Here is a 21,365-nt window from a genome sequence, read left to right on the forward strand (position 1 = left end):
ATTTAAGAGCTGCTACAAGACCTGCTTCATGAGCTACCTCAAGAGCTGCCACAAGAGTCGTCATAGGAGCTAACAAAAGAGCCGTCACAAGAGCTGCCTAAAGAGCCGTCACAAGAGCTGATTTAAGAGCTGCTACAAGACCTGCTTCAAGAGCTACCTCAAGAGCTGCCACAAGAGTCGTCACAGGAGCTAACAAAAGAGCTGCCACAAGAGCCGTCATATGAGCTGCCACAAGAGCCGTCACAAGAGCTAAGAAAAGAGCTGACACAAGAGCTATTAAAAGGGCTGCCACAAGAGATAACAAAAGAGCTGCCGCAGGAGCTAACAAGAGAGAAAGAGAGAGGAAAGAAAGAGGTGAAAGAGAGAGGAGAAAGAGAGACGAGAAAGAGAGGGGTGAAAGAGAGAGGAGAAAGAGAAGAGAAAGAGAGAGTAGAAAGAGAGGAAAAAATGAGAGGTGAAAGAGAAAGGAGGAGAGAGAGGAGAAAGCGAGAGCGAGAAGGAGAGCGAGCGAGAACGAGGGAGAGAGCGAGAGGGCGAGCTAGAGCAAGGGAGAGAGCAAGCGAGAGCAAGAGAGAGGGAGAGCGAGAGGGAGAGAGAGAGAGAGAGAGCGAGAGAGATCAAGGGAGAGAGCAAGAGAGAACGAGAGGGGGTCTACTCTCATTAACAAGATAATCACCCACCCACCTTCTCACGCACCTCCACGGTGGCCGTGATCGTATAGTGGTTAGTACATTGCGTTGTGGCCGCAATAACCCAGGTTCGAATCCTGGTCACGGCAGAGGACGAAGTTTTGTCAGCCTTGGGAAGGTTAGCAAGTTACAGGACCTAACTTTAGTGGCTGAAAGTGCTAACAATTCCCTATATTACTAAACAAATGCAAGCTATTGTGCCTAACGCCAGAAATTACTAACAGGAAAAAAACGGCCCAAGAGCTGAAGCTTGTCAAACAAGGTACAAAAATTGGGAAACGAAATTCTTGAAGAATCATAAATTAAGCAAGAGCTGGTATCACGCCAGACCTGTCCCATGAAGCTCACATCAAGAGCATGTCATCAGCGGCATATTGGTCACCTCGACAGTTGGTCAACATACGAACGGCCTTTAGAAACTTCTATATATATATATATATGCCGTACCTAGTAGCCAGAACTCACTTCTCGGCCTACTATGCAAGGCCCGATTTGCCTAATAAGCAAAGTTTTCCTGAATTAATATATTTTCTCTAATTTTTTTCTAATGAAATGATAAAGCTACCCATTTCATTACGTATGAGGTCAATTTTTTTTTATTGGAGTTAAAATTAACGTAGATATATGACCGAACCTAACCAACCCTACCTAACCTAACCTAACCTATCTTTATAGGTTAGGTTAGGTTAGGTAGCCGAAAAAGTTAGGTTTGGTAGTCGAAAAACAATTAATTAATGAAAACTTGGCTTATTAGGCAAATTTGGCCTTGCATAGTAGGCATAGAAGTGCGTTCTGGCTACTAGGTACGACATATATATATATATATATATATATATATATATATATATATGTCGTACCTAGTAGCCAGAACTCACTTCTCAGCCTACTATGCAAGACCCGATTTGCCTAATAAGCCAAGTTTTCATGAATTAATTATTTTTCGACTACCTAACCTACCTAACCTAACCTAACCTAACTTTTTCGGCTACCTAACCCAACCTAACCTTTAGAGATAGGTTAGGTTAGGTTAGGTAGGGTTGGTTAGGTTCGGTCATATATCTACGTTAATTTTAACTCCAATAAAATAAAATTGACCTCATACATAAGGAAATGGGTAGCTTTATCATTTCATAAGAAAAAAAATAGAGAAAATATATTAATTCAGGAAAACTTGGCTTATTAGGCAAATCGGGCCTTGAATAGTAGGCTGAGAAGTGAGTTCTGGCTACTAGGTACGACATATATATATATATATATATATATATATATATATATATATATATGTGTGTGTGTGTGTGTGTATATCACGAAAATAAATAAACACGTGATTAAAAATGTGACAATGTCAGACCACGGAGAAAAAATGAAAGACTTCAGACTCTTTCTGAAGATGTATTAATATACGAAAGTACTTAAGGAAATTCCTGTTTCATTTTTCCTCCGTGGTCTGACATTGTTATATATATATATTAGTATATTTTGGTAACAGTCTTTCCTGTAGACATATATTATTAAATATGACCGAAAAAGTAAGATTAATAATTATAACACGAATTTTCTCCATCTTTCTTACGTTTCTTTTCACTGTTGATGGTAATTCAAGGATCAATTCTCCAAAATTCATTTTTATTTCTAGTCTGACGCGACAATTGAGCGCGTTTCGTAAAACTTATTACATTTTCAAAGACTTTAGTTTACACAAACACACACAACTTTAACTGAATAGAGCTTAAACATCTTTCAAGTTTTTATACCTACATTTGGGCGAAGTGACATGTTACAATAGTTTTTGGATGAGGTGAAAATAAACTTTTAACATAAGACACAACACGAAACAATGAAATACAAACTGGTATTAAAAGTAGGTAACTGCAGAAGGCCTATTTTTATTGGCCCATATTTCTTGATGCTTCTATATTGGAGCGGAGTATTAAAGTGGGTAGAATATAGTTGTGCATTAATTGGCTGTTGATTGCGGTGTTGACTTCTTGATGTGTAGTGCCTCGCAGACGTCGAGCCGCCTGCTATCGCTGTATCTATCGATGATTTCTGTGTTGTTTGCTAAGATTTCTCTGGTGATGGTTTGGTTGTGGGAAGAGGCTATATGTTCCTTAACGGAGCCCTGTTGCTTATGCATCGTTAAACGCCTGGAAAGAGATGTTGTTGTCTTGCCTATATACTGGGTTTTTTGAGGCTTACAGTCCCCAAGAGGGCATTTGAAGGCATAGACGACGTTGGTCTCTTTTAAAGCGTTCTGCTTTGTGTCTGGAGAGTTTACCTGCCTTACCCTACAGAGTTCTTCAAGAACTCTGTAGGGTAAGGCAGTTCCTAGTCAACAACGGCTTCTCCAATGGTTTCGTCGAAGACATCATAAGAAGGAAAGTGAAACGCCATGCAACCTCTGAAGAGACAACTAACACAACACCTATACCCCCTATTAGACTATTTTACAGGAACTTCTTTTCCACAGCCCATAAAACGGAGGAAAGGGTCCTGAAAGATATTGTCAGTAGAAACGTTATCCCTACAGACAAAAATTAGTAGATACAACTGACAATTTACTATAAAACCAAAAAAACGGCCAGCCTACTCATGAGAAACTCTCCAGACACAAAGCAGAACGTTTTAAAAGAGTCAACGTCGTCTATGCCTTCAAATGCCCTCTTGGGGATTTGAACACCATAAATACCGTACAAAGTTTGACTCAATTATCCCGTTGATTGACAGCAAAACTGAAGGTAAAGGGAGATTTCAATCACGTCCAAATTAACTGGGAATCACTGAATCCAAAATGGAGAGAAGAGACATGGAGAGCAAAAGTGGTAGAATTTTTAGCAAGAAACTCTCTCTAATGGAAACACGAAGAAGAGAGGGAGACTAACCAGCGAGATTGGACCTAACTTTCACACAAAACAAAATGGACATTGAGAACAATGAGCAAACGATGAGTCACAATAACGAGGCTGATGCTATAATGACCAAACCACACACCAGAAGACGAGGAGACGACGACGTTTCGGTCCGTCCTGGACCATTATCAAGTCGATTATCACAATCGATTTGATAATGATCCAGTGTGATGATGTGATGACACGAATTGTCATCTCATCGTCTGTTGCGTGATTTGGTCAACATTGAGCATGAAATGCCAATGGTGCCAATAGGCGGCTGTGTCCTTGTCTGTGATTATGTAGTTATGAAGACTGTGGCAAGAGGAAGAGAAGAGGGGCGGAAGACTTGCTGGCCCATCAAGGACAATACCAGAAGGTCAGAGAACTCTTAAATACAATATCAAACAGAACAGCGGCACAATAAAAGTCACGATGGACTTCAAGATTTATACTGAATAAAGAAACCAATAAAACAGCATGTCTATACAGTACTTTAATAGACAATGCTTAGAGGCCAAAAGTACAAAAAGAGAAAAAACAGAACATACATATAAATACAAGAGAGGAAAATAAACACAGAACTTTGAAGAGCAGCAAAGGGGCAGTATGAGAACAACATAGCCTCCCAGGCCAAGGATCAGCCTAAACTACTATCTAGCCTCATAAGGAGAAAGATCACTGTACGTGAATAAGGATCGGGCAACACAAATGTTTTAAGATAGTAGATATGGCGACAATTCTGATTCTACTTCCAGTGAAACAGGTCCTACCAGAAGAAACACTGATGGTGATGAAAGTAACACCCGAGGAACTCAACAATTACAAGAGCTGAGAACGGGCGTGTGTGTGTGTGTGTGTGTGTGTGTGTGTGTTTCACCTAGTTGTGTTTGCGGGAGTTGAGCTTTGCTCTTTCGGCCCGCCTCTCAACTGTTAATCAACTGCTTACTAACTACTTTTTTTCCACACCACATACACACACACACACACACACACAAGGAAGCAGCCCGTGACAGCTGACTTACTCCCAGGTACCTATTTACTGCTAGGTAACAGGGGCATTCAGGGTGAAAGAAACTTTGCCCATTTGTTTCTGCCTCGTGCGGGAATCGAACCCGCGCCACAGAATTACGAGTCCTGCGAGCCATCCACCAGGCTACGAGGCCCCCCACGAGGGATAAATTATTGGGATCGAGGGAGCCGGTCGGCCGAGTATGTGTGTATGTGTGTATGTGTGTGTGTGTGTGTGGTGTGTTTCACCTAGTTGTTGTTACGGGGGTTGAGCTCTGCTCTTTCGGCCCGCTTCTCAACTGTCAATCAACTGTTATTAACTACTATTTTTTTTCCACACCACACACACACACACTAGAAAGAAGCCCGTGACAGCTGACAAACTCCCAGGTACCTATTTACTGCTAGGTAACAGGGGCATTAAGGTGAAAGAAAGTCTGCCCATTGTTTCTCGCCGGCGCCCGGAATTGAACCCAGGACCACAGGATCAAGCGCCCATCGTGCTGTCCGCTCAGCCACCGGCCCCAAAACGTCGTCACACAAGCCTCCAGGACGGACAGAAACCTCGCCACTTTCATTTATTTCACGTGGCTTGTCAGTTGGGCTATTTGTGTTAAACTTCGTCCTCTGCCGTGACCAGGATTCGAACCTGGGTTATTGCGGCCACAACGCAATGTACTAACCACTATACGATCACGGCCACCGTGGAGGTGTGTGTGTTGTGAGGTGAGTGGTTGGTTATGTTATTGATGAGAGTAGACACCCCTTCCTCTCTCTCTCTCTCTCTCTCTCTCTCTCTCTCTCTCTCTCTCTCTCTCTCTCTCTCTCTCTCTCACACAAGTAGTTAATTCACGGGGAAGACGTGGGGCCCAGCAGCTGGAGCTTGTTCTCTCAAACACCAAGTTTGCGAGCCCCGGTCACCAGGGGTCGAGACCCTCTGCGTCCCTCGAGGAGTACGCACGCACGCACGCACACACGCACGCACACACATACCTTGTAAAACATTGCATAAAAGTTGAAAAAGTACAAAGGTTATCAACAAGATTAGTGACCGAGCTAAGAATATCAAGCGCTGAGGATAAGTCAAGGAACCTCGGCCTCTCACACCTGTAGAACATCAGGCAAGGAAGGGATATGATCACAACATCAATGATTCCAAAGTCAAAACGATACCGCCTCTTTAAATAGAGAGAACAAAAGCATATAAAAGTAAGCTGGAAGGTAGTGAGACAAGTGCCAGGAAACACCCGGCCAACGACTCGAACCCCTGACACAAGGAGTCTGAGGAAGCCACCTCCATCCACAACCTTAAAGCCAGATGCGACAAAGAATTCGAACCCCAAACTTGTTCAATTGCCCGTTTACACTGACGGGCAAGCACTGATAGACAAGTAGACAGTCCTCCCGCGCACCTGTCACCACCACCGTCTATCGCCTGACTCAGCAATGTATTTTTTTTTGTAAACTCTTCACAGTTGTGTCCCTCGTCGCCAGCTGTGCTTCGTGACCAGCTGTCCCTCCTCACACACCAGCTGTCCCTCCTCTCACACCAGCTGTCACTCCTCACACCAGCTGTCCCTCCTCACACACCAGCTGTCCCTCCTCACACACCAGCTGTCCCTCCTCACACACCAGCTGTCCCTCCTCACACACCAGCTGTCCCTTTTCACACCAGCTGTCCCTCCTCACACCAGCTGTCCCTCCTCACACACCAGCTGTCCCTCCTCACACCAGCTGTCCCTCCTCACACCAGCTGTCCCTCCTCACACCAGCTGAGGCAGGTGGCTCCCTCTTGATCTGTAATACATATAATAATGATAATTATAGTGTTTTAATGTAATAGTTATAATGAATCCGTCTTAATGCCACAAGAGCTGCTTCAAGAGCTGCCTCAAGAGCTGCTTCAAGAGCTGCCACAAGAGCTGCTTCAAGAGCTGCCTCAAGAGCCGTCACAAGAGCTGCTTCATGAGCTGCCACAAGAGCAGCTTCAAGAGCTGCCTCAAGAGCCGTCACAAGAGCTGCTTCAAGAACTGCCACAAGAGCTGCCACAAGACCTACCTCAAGAGCTGCCACAAGAGCTCCCGCCAAACACACACTGAAACTACGACGTTGGTACAACGTTCGAACAAGTTTTAACACCTCCTAACCAGTTATAACAACCAATATAGCAAGTTGTAACAACGTTCTAATACGTCATAAACACGTTAAGCCAAGATGTAACAACTTTATTACAAGTTGTAACAAGCGGAAAATAGAGACAGTTTCGGTTTGTGTTTCCAGGGCTGCCTCAAGAGCCGTCACAAGTGCTGCCACAAGAGCTGCCTCAAGAGCCGTCACAAGAGCTGCTTTAAGAGCTGCCACAAGACCTGCTTCAAGAGCTACCTCAAGAGCTGCCACAAGAGTCGTCACAAGAGCTAACAAAAGAGCCGTCACAAGAGCTAACAAAAGATCTGCCACAAGAGCTATCAAAAGGGTTGCCACAAGAGCTGCTACAAGAGCTAACAAAAGAGCTGCCACAAGAGCCGTCACAGGAGCTGCCACTGGAGCTGCTACAAGAGCTAACAAAGGAGCTGCCAAGAGAGCTGCTAGAAGAGCTAACAAAAGAGCTACCACTGGAGCCGCCATAAGAGCTAACTAAAGAGCGGCCACAAGAGCTGCCGCAAGAGCTAACAAAAGAGCTGCCGCAAGAGCTAACACAACAACTGTCACAGGAGCTTACAAGAGAGAAAGAGAGATGAAAGGGGTGAAAGAGAGGAGAAGGAGAGAGGAGAAGAGAGAGGTGAAAGAGAGAGGAGAAAAAGAGAGGTGAAAGCGAGAGCGAGAAAGAGAGCGAGAGAACGAGAGAGAGCGAGAGCAAGAGAGAGGGAGAGCAAGAAAGCGAGAGGGAGAGGGAGAGAGAGCGAGAGCGCGAGAGAGAGAGAGAGAGCGAGAGGGGGTCTACTCTCATTAACAAGATAATCACCCACCCACCTTCTCACGCACCTCCACGGTGGCCGTGATCGTATAGTGGTTAGTACATTGCGTTGTGGCCGCAATAACCCAGGTTCGAATCCTGGTCACGGCAGAGGACGAAGTTTTGTCAGCCTTGGGAAGGTTAGCAAGTTACAGGACCTAACTTTAGTGGCTGAAAGTGCTAACAATTCCCTATATTACTAAACAAATGCAAGCTATTGTGCCTAACGCCAGAAATTACTAACAGGAAAAAAACGGCCCAAGAGCTGAAGCATGTCAAACAAGGTACAAAAATTGGGAAATGAAATTCTTGAAGAATCATAAATTAAGCAAGAGCTGGTATCACGCCAGACCTGTCCCATGAAGCTCACATCAAGAGCATGTCATCAGCGGCATATTGGTCACCTCGACAGTTGGTCAACATACGAACGGCCTTTAGAAACTTGTGTTAGGAAACATTGAGAACCTTGTGTACCACCTATGTCAGACCAGTCCTGAAGTTTGCAGCTCCTGCTTGAAGTCAATATCTAGTAAAATAAAATAAAAAATATATTGGAGAAGATTCAAAGGTATGTCACCAGACTAGTACCCAATCTGAGTGGTATACCTGGAGTATACCTGGAGTGTGTTTCAGGAGTTCTTCTACTCCCCGAGCCCTGCCTGAGGCCAGGCTCGACTTGTGATATCTTGGTCCAACAGGCTGTTGCTTGGAGCAGCCCGCAGGCCTTCATATCCACTACAGCCTGATTGGTCCGGAACTTCTTGCAAGAATCTGTCCAAGTGCCTCGTGAATACACCCATCTTCGTTCTGGTTCTATTCAGTGTCTTCTACAGTGGCAACTTTCATGTTGATTTTTATATCATCAGCAAAGGATGACACGAAGCTGTGACCGGTATTTTTGTCTATATCGGAGATAAGAATGAAAAATAGCAGTGGTGCCAAGACTGTGCCCTGGGGTACATAGCTTTTCACTGCACATGATCTTGATCTTGAAAGGGCTTGATCTTTCTTGATTGTATGAACTATGATGAGAGACTACGGAACTGATCCCCACCTGCACACACAGCTCCCATAAATACCGTACAAAGTTTGACTCAATTATCCCGTTGATTGACAGCACAACTGAAGGTTATCTTGAGATGATTTCGGGGCTTGTTAGTGTCCCCGCAGCCCAGTCCTAGACCAGGCCTCCACCCCCAGGAAGCAGCCCGTGACAGCTGACTAACACCCAGGTACCTATTTTACTGCTAGGTAACAGGGGCATAGGGTGAAATAAACTCTGCCCATTGTTTCACGCCGGCGCCTGGGATTGAACCCAGGACCACAGGATCACAAATCCCGCGTGCTGTCCGCTTGGACGACCGGCTCCCAGGGAGATTTCAATCACCGGTAAAGGGAGATTTCAATCACGTCCAAATTAACTGGGAATCACTGAATCCAAAATGGAGAGAAGAGACATGGAGAGCAAAAGTAGTAGAATTTTTAGCAAGAAACTCTCTCCAATGGAAACACGAAGAAGAGAGGGAGACTAACCAGCGAGATTGGACCTAACTTTCTCACAAAGCAAAATGGACATTGAGAACAATGAGCAAACGATGAGTCACAATAACGAGGCTGATGCTATAATGACCAAACCACACACCAGAAGACGAGGAGACGACGACGTTTCGGTCCGTCCTGGACCATTATCAAGTCGATTATCACAATCGATTTGATAATGATCCAGTGTGATGATGTGATGACACGAATTGTCATCTCATCGTCTGTTGCGTGATTTGGTCAACATTGAGCATGAAATGCCAATGGTGCCAAGAGGCGGCTGTGTCCTTGTCTGTGATTATGTAGTTATGAAGACTGTGGCAAGAGGAAGAGAAGAGGGGCGGAAGACTTGCTGGCCCATCAAGGACAGTACCAGAAGGTCAGAGAACTCTAAAATACAATATCAAACAGAACAGAGGCACAATAAAAGACATGATGGACTTCAAGATTTATACTGAATAAAGAAACCAATAAAAAAGGATGTCTATACAGTACTTTAATAGACAATGCTTAGAGGCCAAAAGTACAAAGAGAGAAAAAACAGAACATACATATTATATATATATATATATATATATATATATATATATATATATATATATATATATATATATATATATATATATATACACAAGAGAGGAAAATAGACATAGAACTTTGAAGAGCAGCAAAGGAGCAGTATGAGAACAACATAGCCTCCCACGCCAAGGATCAGCCTAAACTACTATCTAGCCACATAAGGAGAAAGATCACTGTACGTGAATAAGGATCGGGCAACACAAATTTATTTATTTATTTATTTATTTTTATTTATTTATATATATACAAGAAGGTACATTGGGTTTGTGAGAATACATAGCGTAGTACAGTAATTGCACTCTTGTAAAGCCACTAGTACGCGCAGCGTTTCGGGCAGGTCCTTAATCTAACAGATAATTTTAAGTAGGTAAATTCTATCAGAATTAATAAAATGATAACAATTACATTGCAAGAAAAAAAAATGAGATGAGAGAGATTAGTAAGTATATTAAAGCACATTGGTATTTTAAAGCTCTGATTGATTACATTGACAGCTTGATTGGTAATTTAAACAAGATTAATAGACTCCATACAGCAGATTGACAGTACATATAAGAAGACAGCAATGATCGCAATGATAAAGATGTTCAGATTGGGTACATGAAGATTGGGAGATTGGGTAGCAATAGATACAGTGCAGTTTTAAAGCAAAAGGTAAAAAAACTATGAAGATGAAATTAGGTACTTTTCAGTATTGTTTTTGAATGATGCAAAAGTTGGACAGCTTTTCAATTCAATAGGGAGTGAGTTCCATAGACTGGGTCCCTTTATTTGCATAGTGTGTTTACACAAATTAAGTTTGACTCTGGGGGATATCAAAGAGATATTTATTTCTGGTGTGGTGATAATAGGTCCTATTATATCTGTCCAGGGAGAGTTTCAGAGCAGGATTTGCATTTAAGAACAGGGTTGTGTAAATGTAGTTGACACAAGAGAATTTGTGGAGTGAGATTATGTTTAGCATGTTTAGGGAGTTAAACAAGGGGGCTGAGTGTTGTCTGAAAGCAGAATGTTATTATTTTGAGAGCAGATTTTTGCTGGGTGATGATGGACTTGAGGTGGTTTGCAGTGGTTGAACCCCATGCACAGATACCATAATTAAGATAGGGATAGATTAGTGCATAATAGAGATGAGAGCAGAGTTAGGTACATAATATCTGATTTTGGAGAGTATACCAACTGTTTTAGAGACTTTCTTAGTTATGTGTTGTATTTAGGTACTGAAGTAGTCTCTCTTGTCTAGGAATAGGCCAGGAAACTTTCCATCATTTTTACTGCTAATGTTTACATTGTCTATCTTAAGCTGAATTGCATTTGTAGATTTGCTTCCAAATAAGATGTAGTAGGTCTTTTCTATGTTAAGTGTTAGTTTGTTGGTTGACATCCATAAGTGGACTCTTTTTAATTCATTATTAACAACATTATTTAGTGTATGTGGGTTGGTGTTAGAGTAGATGAGGGTAGTATCATCAGCAAACAATATAGGTTTCAGAATGTTAGAGACGTTAGGCAGATCATTGATGTAAATAAGAAATAAGAGAGGTCCCAAAATGCTGCCCTGTGGCACTCCAACGGTTATTGGTAGAGTGGGAGAGGTTATATTATTGATGGCTACACATTGGTGTCTATCACTAAGATAGGATTAGATATAGTCCAGTGTATGGCCTCGAATTCCATAATGATGGAGTTTGCGTAAGAGGTAATTGTGATTAACAGTATCAAAGGCCTTTCTCAGGTCAATGAAGAGTCCAATCGGAAACTTATTTTTGTCAAGGGCTGAGTAAATTATATCAAGGAGACTAATAATTGCATCGTTGGTACTCTTTTGGGAGCGGAAGTCAAACTGACAGGGGCTAAGAATGTCAAATTTTACGAGATAGGAGTAGAGCTGTTTGTAGATAATTTTTTCAAATATTTTTAATAGTATGGGTAGGTTTGATATTGGTCTATAATTGTTTATGTCTGCCAGATTACCTCCTTTATGAACTGGTGTTACTCTTGCTTTTTTAAGGATATCAGGGAAGGTATGACACTCAAAGGATTTGTTGAACAGCAGAGCTATGGGTGGCGCAAGGGCATGGGAGGCGCTCTTGTATACAATGGATGGGATATCTCTGATGTTCCCAGCTTTGGTTTTTAGTGAGTGTATGATGGACACAACATCTGTCGGGCTGACTGGTGAAAGGAGAAGAGAGTTCGGATAGCTGCCTGAGAGATATGTGTTGATATGTGTCTGAGTCTGTGGGATTTTACTAGCAAGAATAGCACCAACCGATGAAAAGCTATTAAATTCATTCGCCATTTCTAAATCAGATGACGGTGTATAGCCATCCTTAGAGTGTGTTATCTGGTTGTGGGAGTGTTGTTTAGTTCCTAGGATATTAGAGATGGTTTTCCATGTGCTTTTCATGTTGCCTTTTGCTTCTTTGAATCTAGTCTCATAATATGAAAGTTTAGCTTTTCTTATGATACTGGTAAGCACTGATGAGTACCTTTTAACTACTTCCTTTGTAACTAGGCCAATCCTAAATTTCTTTTCATATTCATGTTTTTTGTTGATTGATTTGATTATGCCACTTGTGAGCCACAGATTATTTTATCTTCTATCAGTTACTTGTTTGGTAAGGAGGGGACAGTGAGTGTTGTAGAGGCTTAGAGTTTTGGAGAGAAAGAGGTTAGTTAATGAGTTTATATCCTGTGTATTATTAAATTTAGATTCCCAGTTAATATTGTGAAGTGCATTAGAAAGATTGCCTAAAGCTGATTCACTGTGTAGTCTGAATGAGAGTTTCTTGCTTTCTGGTGGTGCTGTGTCCATGTTTGCTATGAGGAAGGTAGGATAGTGGTCAGTTGTTCTGTCATAGATTACCCCAGATGTAAGGGGAGCTGTTATATTAGTCCATAAGTGATCCAGGGTAGTGGCAGATGTTTGAGTGACTCGGGTGGGCTTGGTGATTGTGGGGATTAGCATACAGGAGTGCATGCTGTTACGGAAATAGTCAACTTGAGGGTTGTTTTGAAGACCCAGGTCAATATTGAAATCACCTCCCAGAATGATGTGATTTTTGTTGAGATTGTTATTTATGATAAGATTCTTTACGTTATCTGAGATTGAAGTTATGTTGGTATTAGGAAATCTATAGATGGCACCGATAGTCAAAGAGGATTTAAGGGATTTACTGGAGAACTTGGCAAAGGTATATTCTCAGTAGTCGTCTCTATCACTAATGACACTATCGCAGATGAAGGTATCTTTGTAATATATTGCTGTACCGCCACCTTTTTTATTAGGCCTGCAGTTATGAATGGCTTTATAACCAGCTAAATTGTAGTGTTGGGTATAGTCTTTACTTATCTAAGTTTCTGTTAAAATGATGAATGATAATTTAGTACCTAGTGCTGTGAGTAGTGCATTTATATCATTAAAATGTTTACCAAGTGACCTAACATTTTGGTTGTAACCTGATAAGCAGGTGCTATTTAGGAGTTTGTTTTTTGCAAGATTTGCTGTGTAATACCTGCAATAATGATGATTAATGTGCTGATTTGTGTGGATATGAGACAGAAGATTTCGATCAGGATCAATATCAGTAAGCATATAGATACAATAATGTCACGATACAATAAGATAAGCAATTACAAGAACAGTTAAATACTAAAACTGCTGTAAATAGAAAGTAATTGTAGCAAAACACAACAATAAACGTAGATACACAAAAAATAGAAATAATTAGAAGTAGAGCAAAGATTCCCGTAGATAGCCAGGAAGGATACAGAAGTTAGGTTAAGAGAGAAGAAAAACACAGTAGACTGACAAGAATAATATATAGCAAAAAATAGAGACAAATAATAATCGTAAAGATAATCTTAAAAATCAATTATTTAATATAGCTTAGTTGTGAACCTATAATTAGTAAGAACATAAGAAAAAAAAATGAGCTGAGTAATTAATTACAATAAATGGTGTATAAATCAAATTACAATTAAATTTAAAAATTATAAGCAAAAACAAAAATAACAGGGTAAGATTATATTATGAGCAAGAGTTTACTAAGACACTGAGGTAAATGCTCACATAAATACTAAGTCTGCTATAATTAGAGAATAATTATAGCAAAACACAATAATAAATGCAAGTAAACAAAAGAATTGAAACAATTAGAAGTAGAATAAAGATCACAAGAGAGCCATGAAGGATACACAAGTTTGGTGCAGAGAACAAAAAAAAAAAAAACAGTAGACTGTCAAGATGAACATACACAAAATTGACAAATGATGATTGTAAAGTAAAATAATCTTAGATAATTAATTATATTTAGCTTAGGTCTTTAACCTATAATTAGTATGAACTTAATTAAGAGAACAAAATGAGATCAATAATTAATTTCAATAAATGACATAAATCAGAACAATTAAATTTAAAATTTAAAAAAGAATAGGGTAAAATAAGATTTAAGAATAAGATTTTACAATGATACTGAGGTAGATGCTTGCATAAGTGCATGGAGACTTGACTGATTACTGAGGAAATTATATGAATGAGAGAACATTAGGTAAATGGTAAGGCAGAGACAACACCTTGGACAAAGATAGATTAAGTTAGGTAAGACTAAGGCACTCAAAGAGATATTTTAAGTATTGACATTGGTCGGGTTCAAGTTTTCAGATATACCACAATCACTAAAAAATGTCAATAAAAATAAAAATGTTTGATCACACAATCAATCAATTTGATCACCACAATCAATCAAAATGTTTTAAGATAGTAGATATGGCGACAATTCTGATTCTACTTCCAGTGAAACAGGTCGTACCAGAAGAAACACTGATGGTGATGAAAGTAACACCCGAGGAACTCAACAATTACAAGAGCTGAGAACGTGTGTGTGTGTGTGTTCATCTAGTTGTTCTTGCGGGGGTTGAGCTCTGCTCTTTCGCCACGCCTCTTAAATGTCAATCAACTGTTATTAACTACTACTTTTTTTCACACCACACACACACACCAGGAAGAAGCCCGTGACAGCTGACTAACTCCCAGGTACCTATTTACTGCTAGGTAAAAAGGGCATTAGGGGTGAAAAAAAACTCTGCCCATTGTTTCTCGCCGGCGCCCGGAATTGAACCCGGGACCACAGGATCAAGCGCCCAGCGTGCTGTCCGCTCAGCCACCGGCCCCAAAAAGTCGTCACACAAGGCTCCAAGATGGACCGAAACCTCGCCACTTTCATTTATTTCACGTGGCTTGTCAGTTGGGCAATTTGTGTTAAACTTCGTCCTCTGCCGTGACCAGGATTCGAACCTGGGTTATTGCGGCCACAACGCAATGTACTAACCACTATACGATCACGGCCACTGTGGAGGTGAGTGTTGTGAGGTGAGTGGCTGGTTATATTATTGTTAACAGTACCTGCTCCCCCCCCCCCCCTCTTCTCTGCTCTCCCCCCCCCCTCTCTCTCTCTCTCTCTAACACAAGTAGTTCATTCACGGGGAAGACGTGGGGCCCAGCAGCTGGAGCTTGTTCTCTCAAACACCAAGGTTGCGAGCCCCTGGCACCAGGGGTCGAGACCCTCTGTGTCCCTCGTGGAGTACGCACGCACGCACGCACGCACGCACATACCTTGTAAAGCATTACATAAAAGTTGAAAAAGTACAAAGGTTACCAACAAGATTAGTGACCGAGCTAAGAATATAAGCGCTGAGGATAAGTCAAGGAACCTTGGCTTCACACACCTGTAGAACATCAGGCAGGGAAGGGACATGATCACAACATCAATGATACCAAAGTCAAAAAGACGTTAAAGGATATAGCCTCTTTAAATAGAGAGAACAAAAGCATATAAAAGTAAGCTGGAAGGTAGTGAGACAAGTGCCAGGAAACACCCAGCCACTGACTCGAACCCCTGACACAAGGAGGCTGAGGAAGCCACCTCCATCCACAACCTTAAAGCCAGATGCGACAAAGACTTCGAACCCCAAACTTGTTCAATTGATAAGAAACAGGAAGATCAAGGGTGACAGGCGGGGCGTGAGGAGCTGCCCCCCCCCCCCCGTCTACACTGACGGGCAAGCACTGATAGACAAGTAGACAGTCCTCCCGCGCACCTGTCACCACCACCGTCTATCGCCTGACTCAGCAATGTATTTTTTGTGTAAACTCTTCACAGTTGTGTCCCTCGTCGCCAGCTGTGCTTCGTGACCAGCTGTCCCTCCTCACACCAGCTGTCCCTCCTCACACCAGCTGTCTCTCCTCACACCAGCTGTCCCTCCTCACACCAGCTGTCCCTCCTCACACACCAGATGTCCCTCCTCACATCAGCTGTCCCTCCTCTCACACCAGCTGTCCCTCCTCACACCAGCTGTCTCTCCTCACACCAGCTGTCCCTCCTCACACCAGCTGTCCCTCCTCTCACTCCAGCTGTCCCTCCTCACACCAGCTGTCCCTCCTCACACCAGCTGTCCCTGTTCACACCAGCTGTCCCTCCTCACACCAGCTGTCCCTCCTCACACCAGCTGTCCCTCCTCTCACACCAGCTGTCCCTCCTCTCACACCAGCTGTCCCTCCTCTCACACCAGCTGTCCCTCCTCTCACACCAGCTGTCCCTCCTCTCACACCAGCTGTCCCTCCTCACACCAGCTGTCCCTCCTCACACCAGCTGTCCCTCCTCACACCAGCTGTCTCTCCTCACACCAGCTGTCCCTCCTCACACCAGCTGTCCCTCCTCACACCAGCTGTCCCTCCTCACACCAGCTGTCCCTCCTCACACCAGCTGTCCCTCCTCACACCAGCTGTCCCTCCTCACACCAGCTGTCCCTCCTCACACCAGCTGTCCCTCCTCACACCAGCTGTCCCTCCTCACACCAGCTGTCCCTCCTCACACCAGCTGAGGCAGGTGGCTCCCTCTTGATCTGTAATACATATAATAATGATAATTACAGTGTTATTGTAACAGTTATAATGAATCCGTCTTAATGCCACAAGAGCTGCCACAAGAGCTGCCTCAAGAGCCGTCACAAGAGCTGCAACAAGAGCTGCCTAAAGAGCCGTCACAAGAGCTGATTTAAGAGCTGCTACAAGACCTGCTTCAAGAGCTACCTCAAGAGCTGCCACAAGAGTCGTCACAGGAGCTAACAAAAGAGCCGTCACAAGAGCTGCCTCAAGAGCCGTCACAAGAGCTGCCTACAGAGCCGTCACAAGAGCTGCTTCAAGAGCTACCTCAAGAGCTGCCACAAGAGTCGTCACAGGAGCTAACAAAAGAGCTGCCACAAGAGCCGTCATATGAGCTGCCACAAGAGCCGTCACAAGAGCTAAGAAAAGAGCTGCCACAAGAGCTGCTACAAGAGCTAACACAAGAGCTGCCACAAGAGCTTCTACAAGAGCTAACAAAAGGGCTGCCATGAGAGCTGCGACAAGAGCTAACAAAAGAGCTGCCACTGGAACTGCAACAAGAGCTAACAAAAGAGCTGCCACAAGAGATAACAAAAGAGCTGCCGCAGGAGCTAACAAGAGAGAAAGAGAAAGAGAGAGGAAAGAAAGAGGTGAAAGAGAGAGGAGAAAGAGAGACGAGAAAGAGAGGGGTGAAAGAGAGAGGAGAAAGAGAAGAGAAAGAGAGAGTAGAAAGAGAGGAAAAAATGAGAGGTGAAAGAGAAAGGAGGAGAGAGAGGAGAAAGAGAGAGGTGAAAGCGAGAGCGAGAAGGAGAGCGAGCGAGAACGAGGGAGAGAGAGAGCGAGAGGGCGAGCAAGAGAGAGGGAGAGCGAGAGTGAGAGAGAGGGAGAGAGAGGGAGAGAGAGAGAGAGAGCGAGAGAGAGCAAGGGAGAGAGCAAGAGAGAGAGAGAGGGGGGTCTACTCTCATTAATAAGATAATCACCCACCCACCTTCTCACGCACCTCCACGGTGGCCGTGATCGTATAGTGGTTAGTACATTGCGTTGTGGCCGCAATAACCCAGGTTCGAATCCTGGTCACGGCAGAGGACGAAGTTTTGTCAGCCTTGGGAAGGTTAGCAAGTTACAGGACCTAACTTTAGTGGCTGAAAGTGCTAACAATTCCCTATATTACTACACAAATGCAAGCTATTGTGCCTAACGCCAGAAATTACTAACAGGAAAAAAACGGCCCAAGAGCTGAAGCTTGTCAAACAAGGTACAAAAATTGGGAAATGAAATTCTTGAAGAATCATAAATTAAGCAAGAGCTGGTATCACGCCAGACCTGTCCCATGAAGCTCACATCAAGAGCATGTCATCAGCGGCATATTGGTCACCTCGACAGTTGGTCAACATACGAACGGCCTTTAGAAACTTGTGCAAGGAATCATTGAGAACCTTGTGTACCACATATGTCAGACCAGTCCTGAAGTTTGCAGCTCCTGCTTGAAGTCAATATCTAGTAAAATATATATATATATATATATATATATATATATATATATATATATATATATATATATATATATATATATATATATATACTTTATTATGCAAGGTTATACAGTTACATATCTGATTTTATACAAAAAATAAACATTAAGATGACCCAAGAAAAAGTTCGCTTCCTAGAGGCTGTAGATTTCCTCGAACTCCTCCGGCGCCGGGCAGGAACCGAGGATGCAGCGGGCATTTCCCCTCTGGATCGCGACACTGAGGCGCTGAAAGAGAAAACTTGCTGCTCTAGGGTCTCTTGTGGTGTCAATGAGCTTGGAACCAAGATCCTTAAGAAACCTTCTTGCACTCTCACCCCATGGGCCTAGGGTCTCAGACCCTATTGGAACGAAATTGTACCTTTGATCTAATTGCCTGTACTTGACTGACTTTTGTTTTTCTCTGTGTGTCGCTGCGGCTCCTGCCGTGCCGGCAGAGAGGGTGATGTATGTCGTTGCCATGGTGGATACGCAAGTATAGTCCCATGCTAACTGCCTGCCACCCTTCCACGGACGCAGTGTGATTCCGTCTGGTCGGCCGGCAAAGCTAACAGAGTCACGGTTCAGTAGGTTGCGGGGCTCTCTCTCCGCTGGACACTGAGCAGAGGCAAGGCTTCTTTTAATGATGTCGTTGACATACATATATATATATATATACATATATATATATATATATATATATATATATATATATATATATATATATATATATATATATATATGTGTGTGTGTATGTGTGTGTATATCACGAAAATAAACACGTGATTAAAAATGTGACAATGTCAGACCACGGAGGAAAAATGAAAGACTTCAGACTCCTTCTGAAGATGTATTAATATACGAAAGTACTTAAGGAAATTCCTGTTTCATTTTTCCTCCGTGGTCTGACATTGTCATATATATATATATTAGTATATTTTGGTAACAGTCTTTCCTGTAGACATATATTATTAAATATGACCGAAAAAGTAAGATTAATAATTATAACACGAATTTTCTCCATCTTTCTTACGTTTCTTTTCACTGTTGATGGTAATTCAAAGATCAATTCTCCAAAATTCATTTTTATTTCTAGTCTGACGCGACAATTGAGCGCGTTTCATAAAACTTATTACATTTTCAAAGACTTTAGTTTACACAAACACACACAACTTTAACTGAATAGAGCTTAAACATCTTTCAAGTTTTTATACCTACATTTGGGCGAAGTGACATGTTACAATAGTTTTTGGATGAGGTGAAAATAAACTTTTAACATAAGACACAACACGAAACAATGAAATACAAACAGGTATTAAAAGTAGGTAACTGCAGAAGGCCTATTTTTATTGGCCCATATTTCTTGATGCTTCTATATTGGAGCGGAGTCTTGAAGTGGGTAGAATATAGTTGTGCATTAATTTGCTGTTGATTGCGGTGTTGACTTCTTGATGTGTAGTGCCTCGCAGACGTCGAGCCGCCTGCTATCGCTGTATCTATCGATGATTTCTGTGTTGTTTGCAAAGATTTCTCTGGTGATGGTTTGGTTGTGGGAAGAGGCTATATGTTCCTTAATGGAGCCCTGTTGCTTATGCATCGTTAAACGCCTGGAAAGAGATGTTGTTGTCTTGCCTATATACTGGGTTTTTTGAGGCTTAGAGTCCCCAAGAGGGCATTTGAAGGCATAGACGACGTTGGTCTCTTTTAAAGCGTTTTGCTTTGTGTCTGGAGAGTTTACCTGCCTTACCCTACAGAGTTCTTCAAGAACTCTGTAAGGTAAGGCAGTTCCTAGTCAACAACGGCTTCTCTAATGGTTTCGTCGAAGACATCATAAGAAGGAAAGTGAAACGCCATGCAACCTCTGAAGAGACAACTAACACAACACCTATACCCCCTATTAGACTATTTTACAGGAACTTCTTTTCCACAGCCCATAAAACGGAGGAAAGGGTCCTGAAAGATATTGTCAGTAGAAACGTTATCCCTACAGACAAAAATTTGTAGATACAACTGACAATTTACTATAAAACCAAAAAAACGGCCAGCCTACTCATGAGAAACTCTCCAGACACAAAGCAGAACGTTTTAAAAGAGACCAACGTCGTCTATGCCTTCAAATGCCCTCTTGGGGATTTGAACCCCATAAATACCGTACAAAGTTTGACTCAATTATCCCGTTGATTGACAGCAAACTGAAGGTAAAGGGAGATTTCAATCACGTCCAAATTAACTGGGAATCACTGAATCCAAAATGGAGAGAAGAGACATGGAGAGCAAAAGTGGTTGAATTTTTAGCAAGAAACTCTCTCTAATGGAAACACGAAGAAGAGAGGGAGACTAACCAGCGAGATTGGACCTAACTTTCACACAAAACAAAATGGACATTGAGAACAATGAGCAAACGATGAGTCACAATAACGAGGCTGATGCTATAATGACCAAACCACACACCAGAAGACGAGGAGACGACGACGTTTCGGTCCGTCCTGGACCATTATCAAGTCGATTATCACAATCGATTTGATAATGATCCAGTGTGATGATGTGATGACACGAATTGTCATCTCATCGTCTGTTGCGTGATTTGGTCAAAATTGAGCATGAAATGCCAATGGTGCCAAGAGGCGGCTGTGTCCTTGTCTGTGATTATGTAGTTATGAAGACTGTGGCAAGAGGAAGAGAAGAGGGGAGGAAGACTTGCTGGCCCATCAAGGACAGTACCAGAAGGTCAGAGAACTCTAAAATACAATATCAAACAGAACAGAGGCACAATAAAAGACATGATGGACTTCAAGATTTATACTGAATAAAGAAACCAATAAAACAGGATGTCTATTCAGTACTTTAATAGACAATGCTTAGAGGCCAAAAGTACAAAAAGAGAAAAAACAGTACATATTATATATATATATATATATATATATATATATATATATATATATATATATATATATACAGCTTTTTGAAGGAGTTGGGGTCTAAGCTAATCGAAACAACTAGAGACCCTAGAGCTGCCTTTTTTTCTTTTTCAGCGCCTTAGTGTGGCAATCCAGAGAGGAAATGCTCACTGCATCCACGGTTCCTGCCCGCCATCTGAGGAGCTGGAGGAGCTGTTCAACTTGTGACAAGCAGCCTTGTACCCTGCATGTAATCAATATTGTAACTTTTTTTGTGTAATGACATTTTCAAATAAAGTTAGATAAATATACACACTTAACAAAAGAATAGGGGTAGTAGGAGAAGAAAATATCAGTGTTCAGTGAGGATCCACAACGTCTTCTCTGAGTACTCTTTATTTTCTTCTCCGAGG

The 21,365-nt window shown here is 42.3% G+C and overlaps 1 protein-coding gene and 5 non-coding genes across 6 annotated transcripts; 3 read left to right on the forward strand and 3 right to left on the reverse strand.

The window, feature by feature from the left end:
* The first annotated feature begins 706 nt into the window (after positions 1–706).
* TRNAH-GUG (transfer RNA histidin (anticodon GUG)) lies at positions 707–778 on the forward strand. The gene has a single exon. It is a non-coding gene; the product is annotated as a tRNA-His (tRNA).
* Positions 779–5,216: 4,438 nt separating this feature from the next.
* Positions 5,217–5,288, reverse strand: TRNAH-GUG (transfer RNA histidin (anticodon GUG)). Its single transcript has one exon. It is a non-coding gene; the product is annotated as a tRNA-His (tRNA).
* A 1,121-nt stretch (positions 5,289–6,409) lies between these two features.
* On the reverse strand, positions 6,410–7,213 carry LOC138372870 (antifreeze protein Maxi-like). The gene is made up of 2 exons (XM_069338541.1): positions 6,821–7,213; positions 6,410–6,730 (listed from the first exon to the last, which is right to left on the reverse strand). Exons 1-2 carry the CDS (start codon positions 7,211–7,213, stop codon positions 6,410–6,412), a joined length of 714 nt encoding a protein of 237 aa, XP_069194642.1.
* A 367-nt stretch (positions 7,214–7,580) lies between these two features.
* TRNAH-GUG (transfer RNA histidin (anticodon GUG)) lies at positions 7,581–7,652 on the forward strand. The gene has a single exon. It is a non-coding gene; the product is annotated as a tRNA-His (tRNA).
* A 7,285-nt stretch (positions 7,653–14,937) lies between these two features.
* TRNAH-GUG (transfer RNA histidin (anticodon GUG)) lies at positions 14,938–15,009 on the reverse strand. The gene has a single exon. It is a non-coding gene; the product is annotated as a tRNA-His (tRNA).
* A 2,546-nt stretch (positions 15,010–17,555) lies between these two features.
* TRNAH-GUG (transfer RNA histidin (anticodon GUG)) lies at positions 17,556–17,627 on the forward strand. Its single transcript has one exon. It is a non-coding gene; the product is annotated as a tRNA-His (tRNA).
* Positions 17,628–21,365: the final 3,738 nt, after the last annotated feature.

This window comes from Procambarus clarkii, chromosome 40, assembly GCF_040958095.1.
Source record: "Procambarus clarkii isolate CNS0578487 chromosome 40, FALCON_Pclarkii_2.0, whole genome shotgun sequence".
Taxonomy (NCBI): domain Eukaryota; kingdom Metazoa; phylum Arthropoda; class Malacostraca; order Decapoda; family Cambaridae; genus Procambarus; species Procambarus clarkii.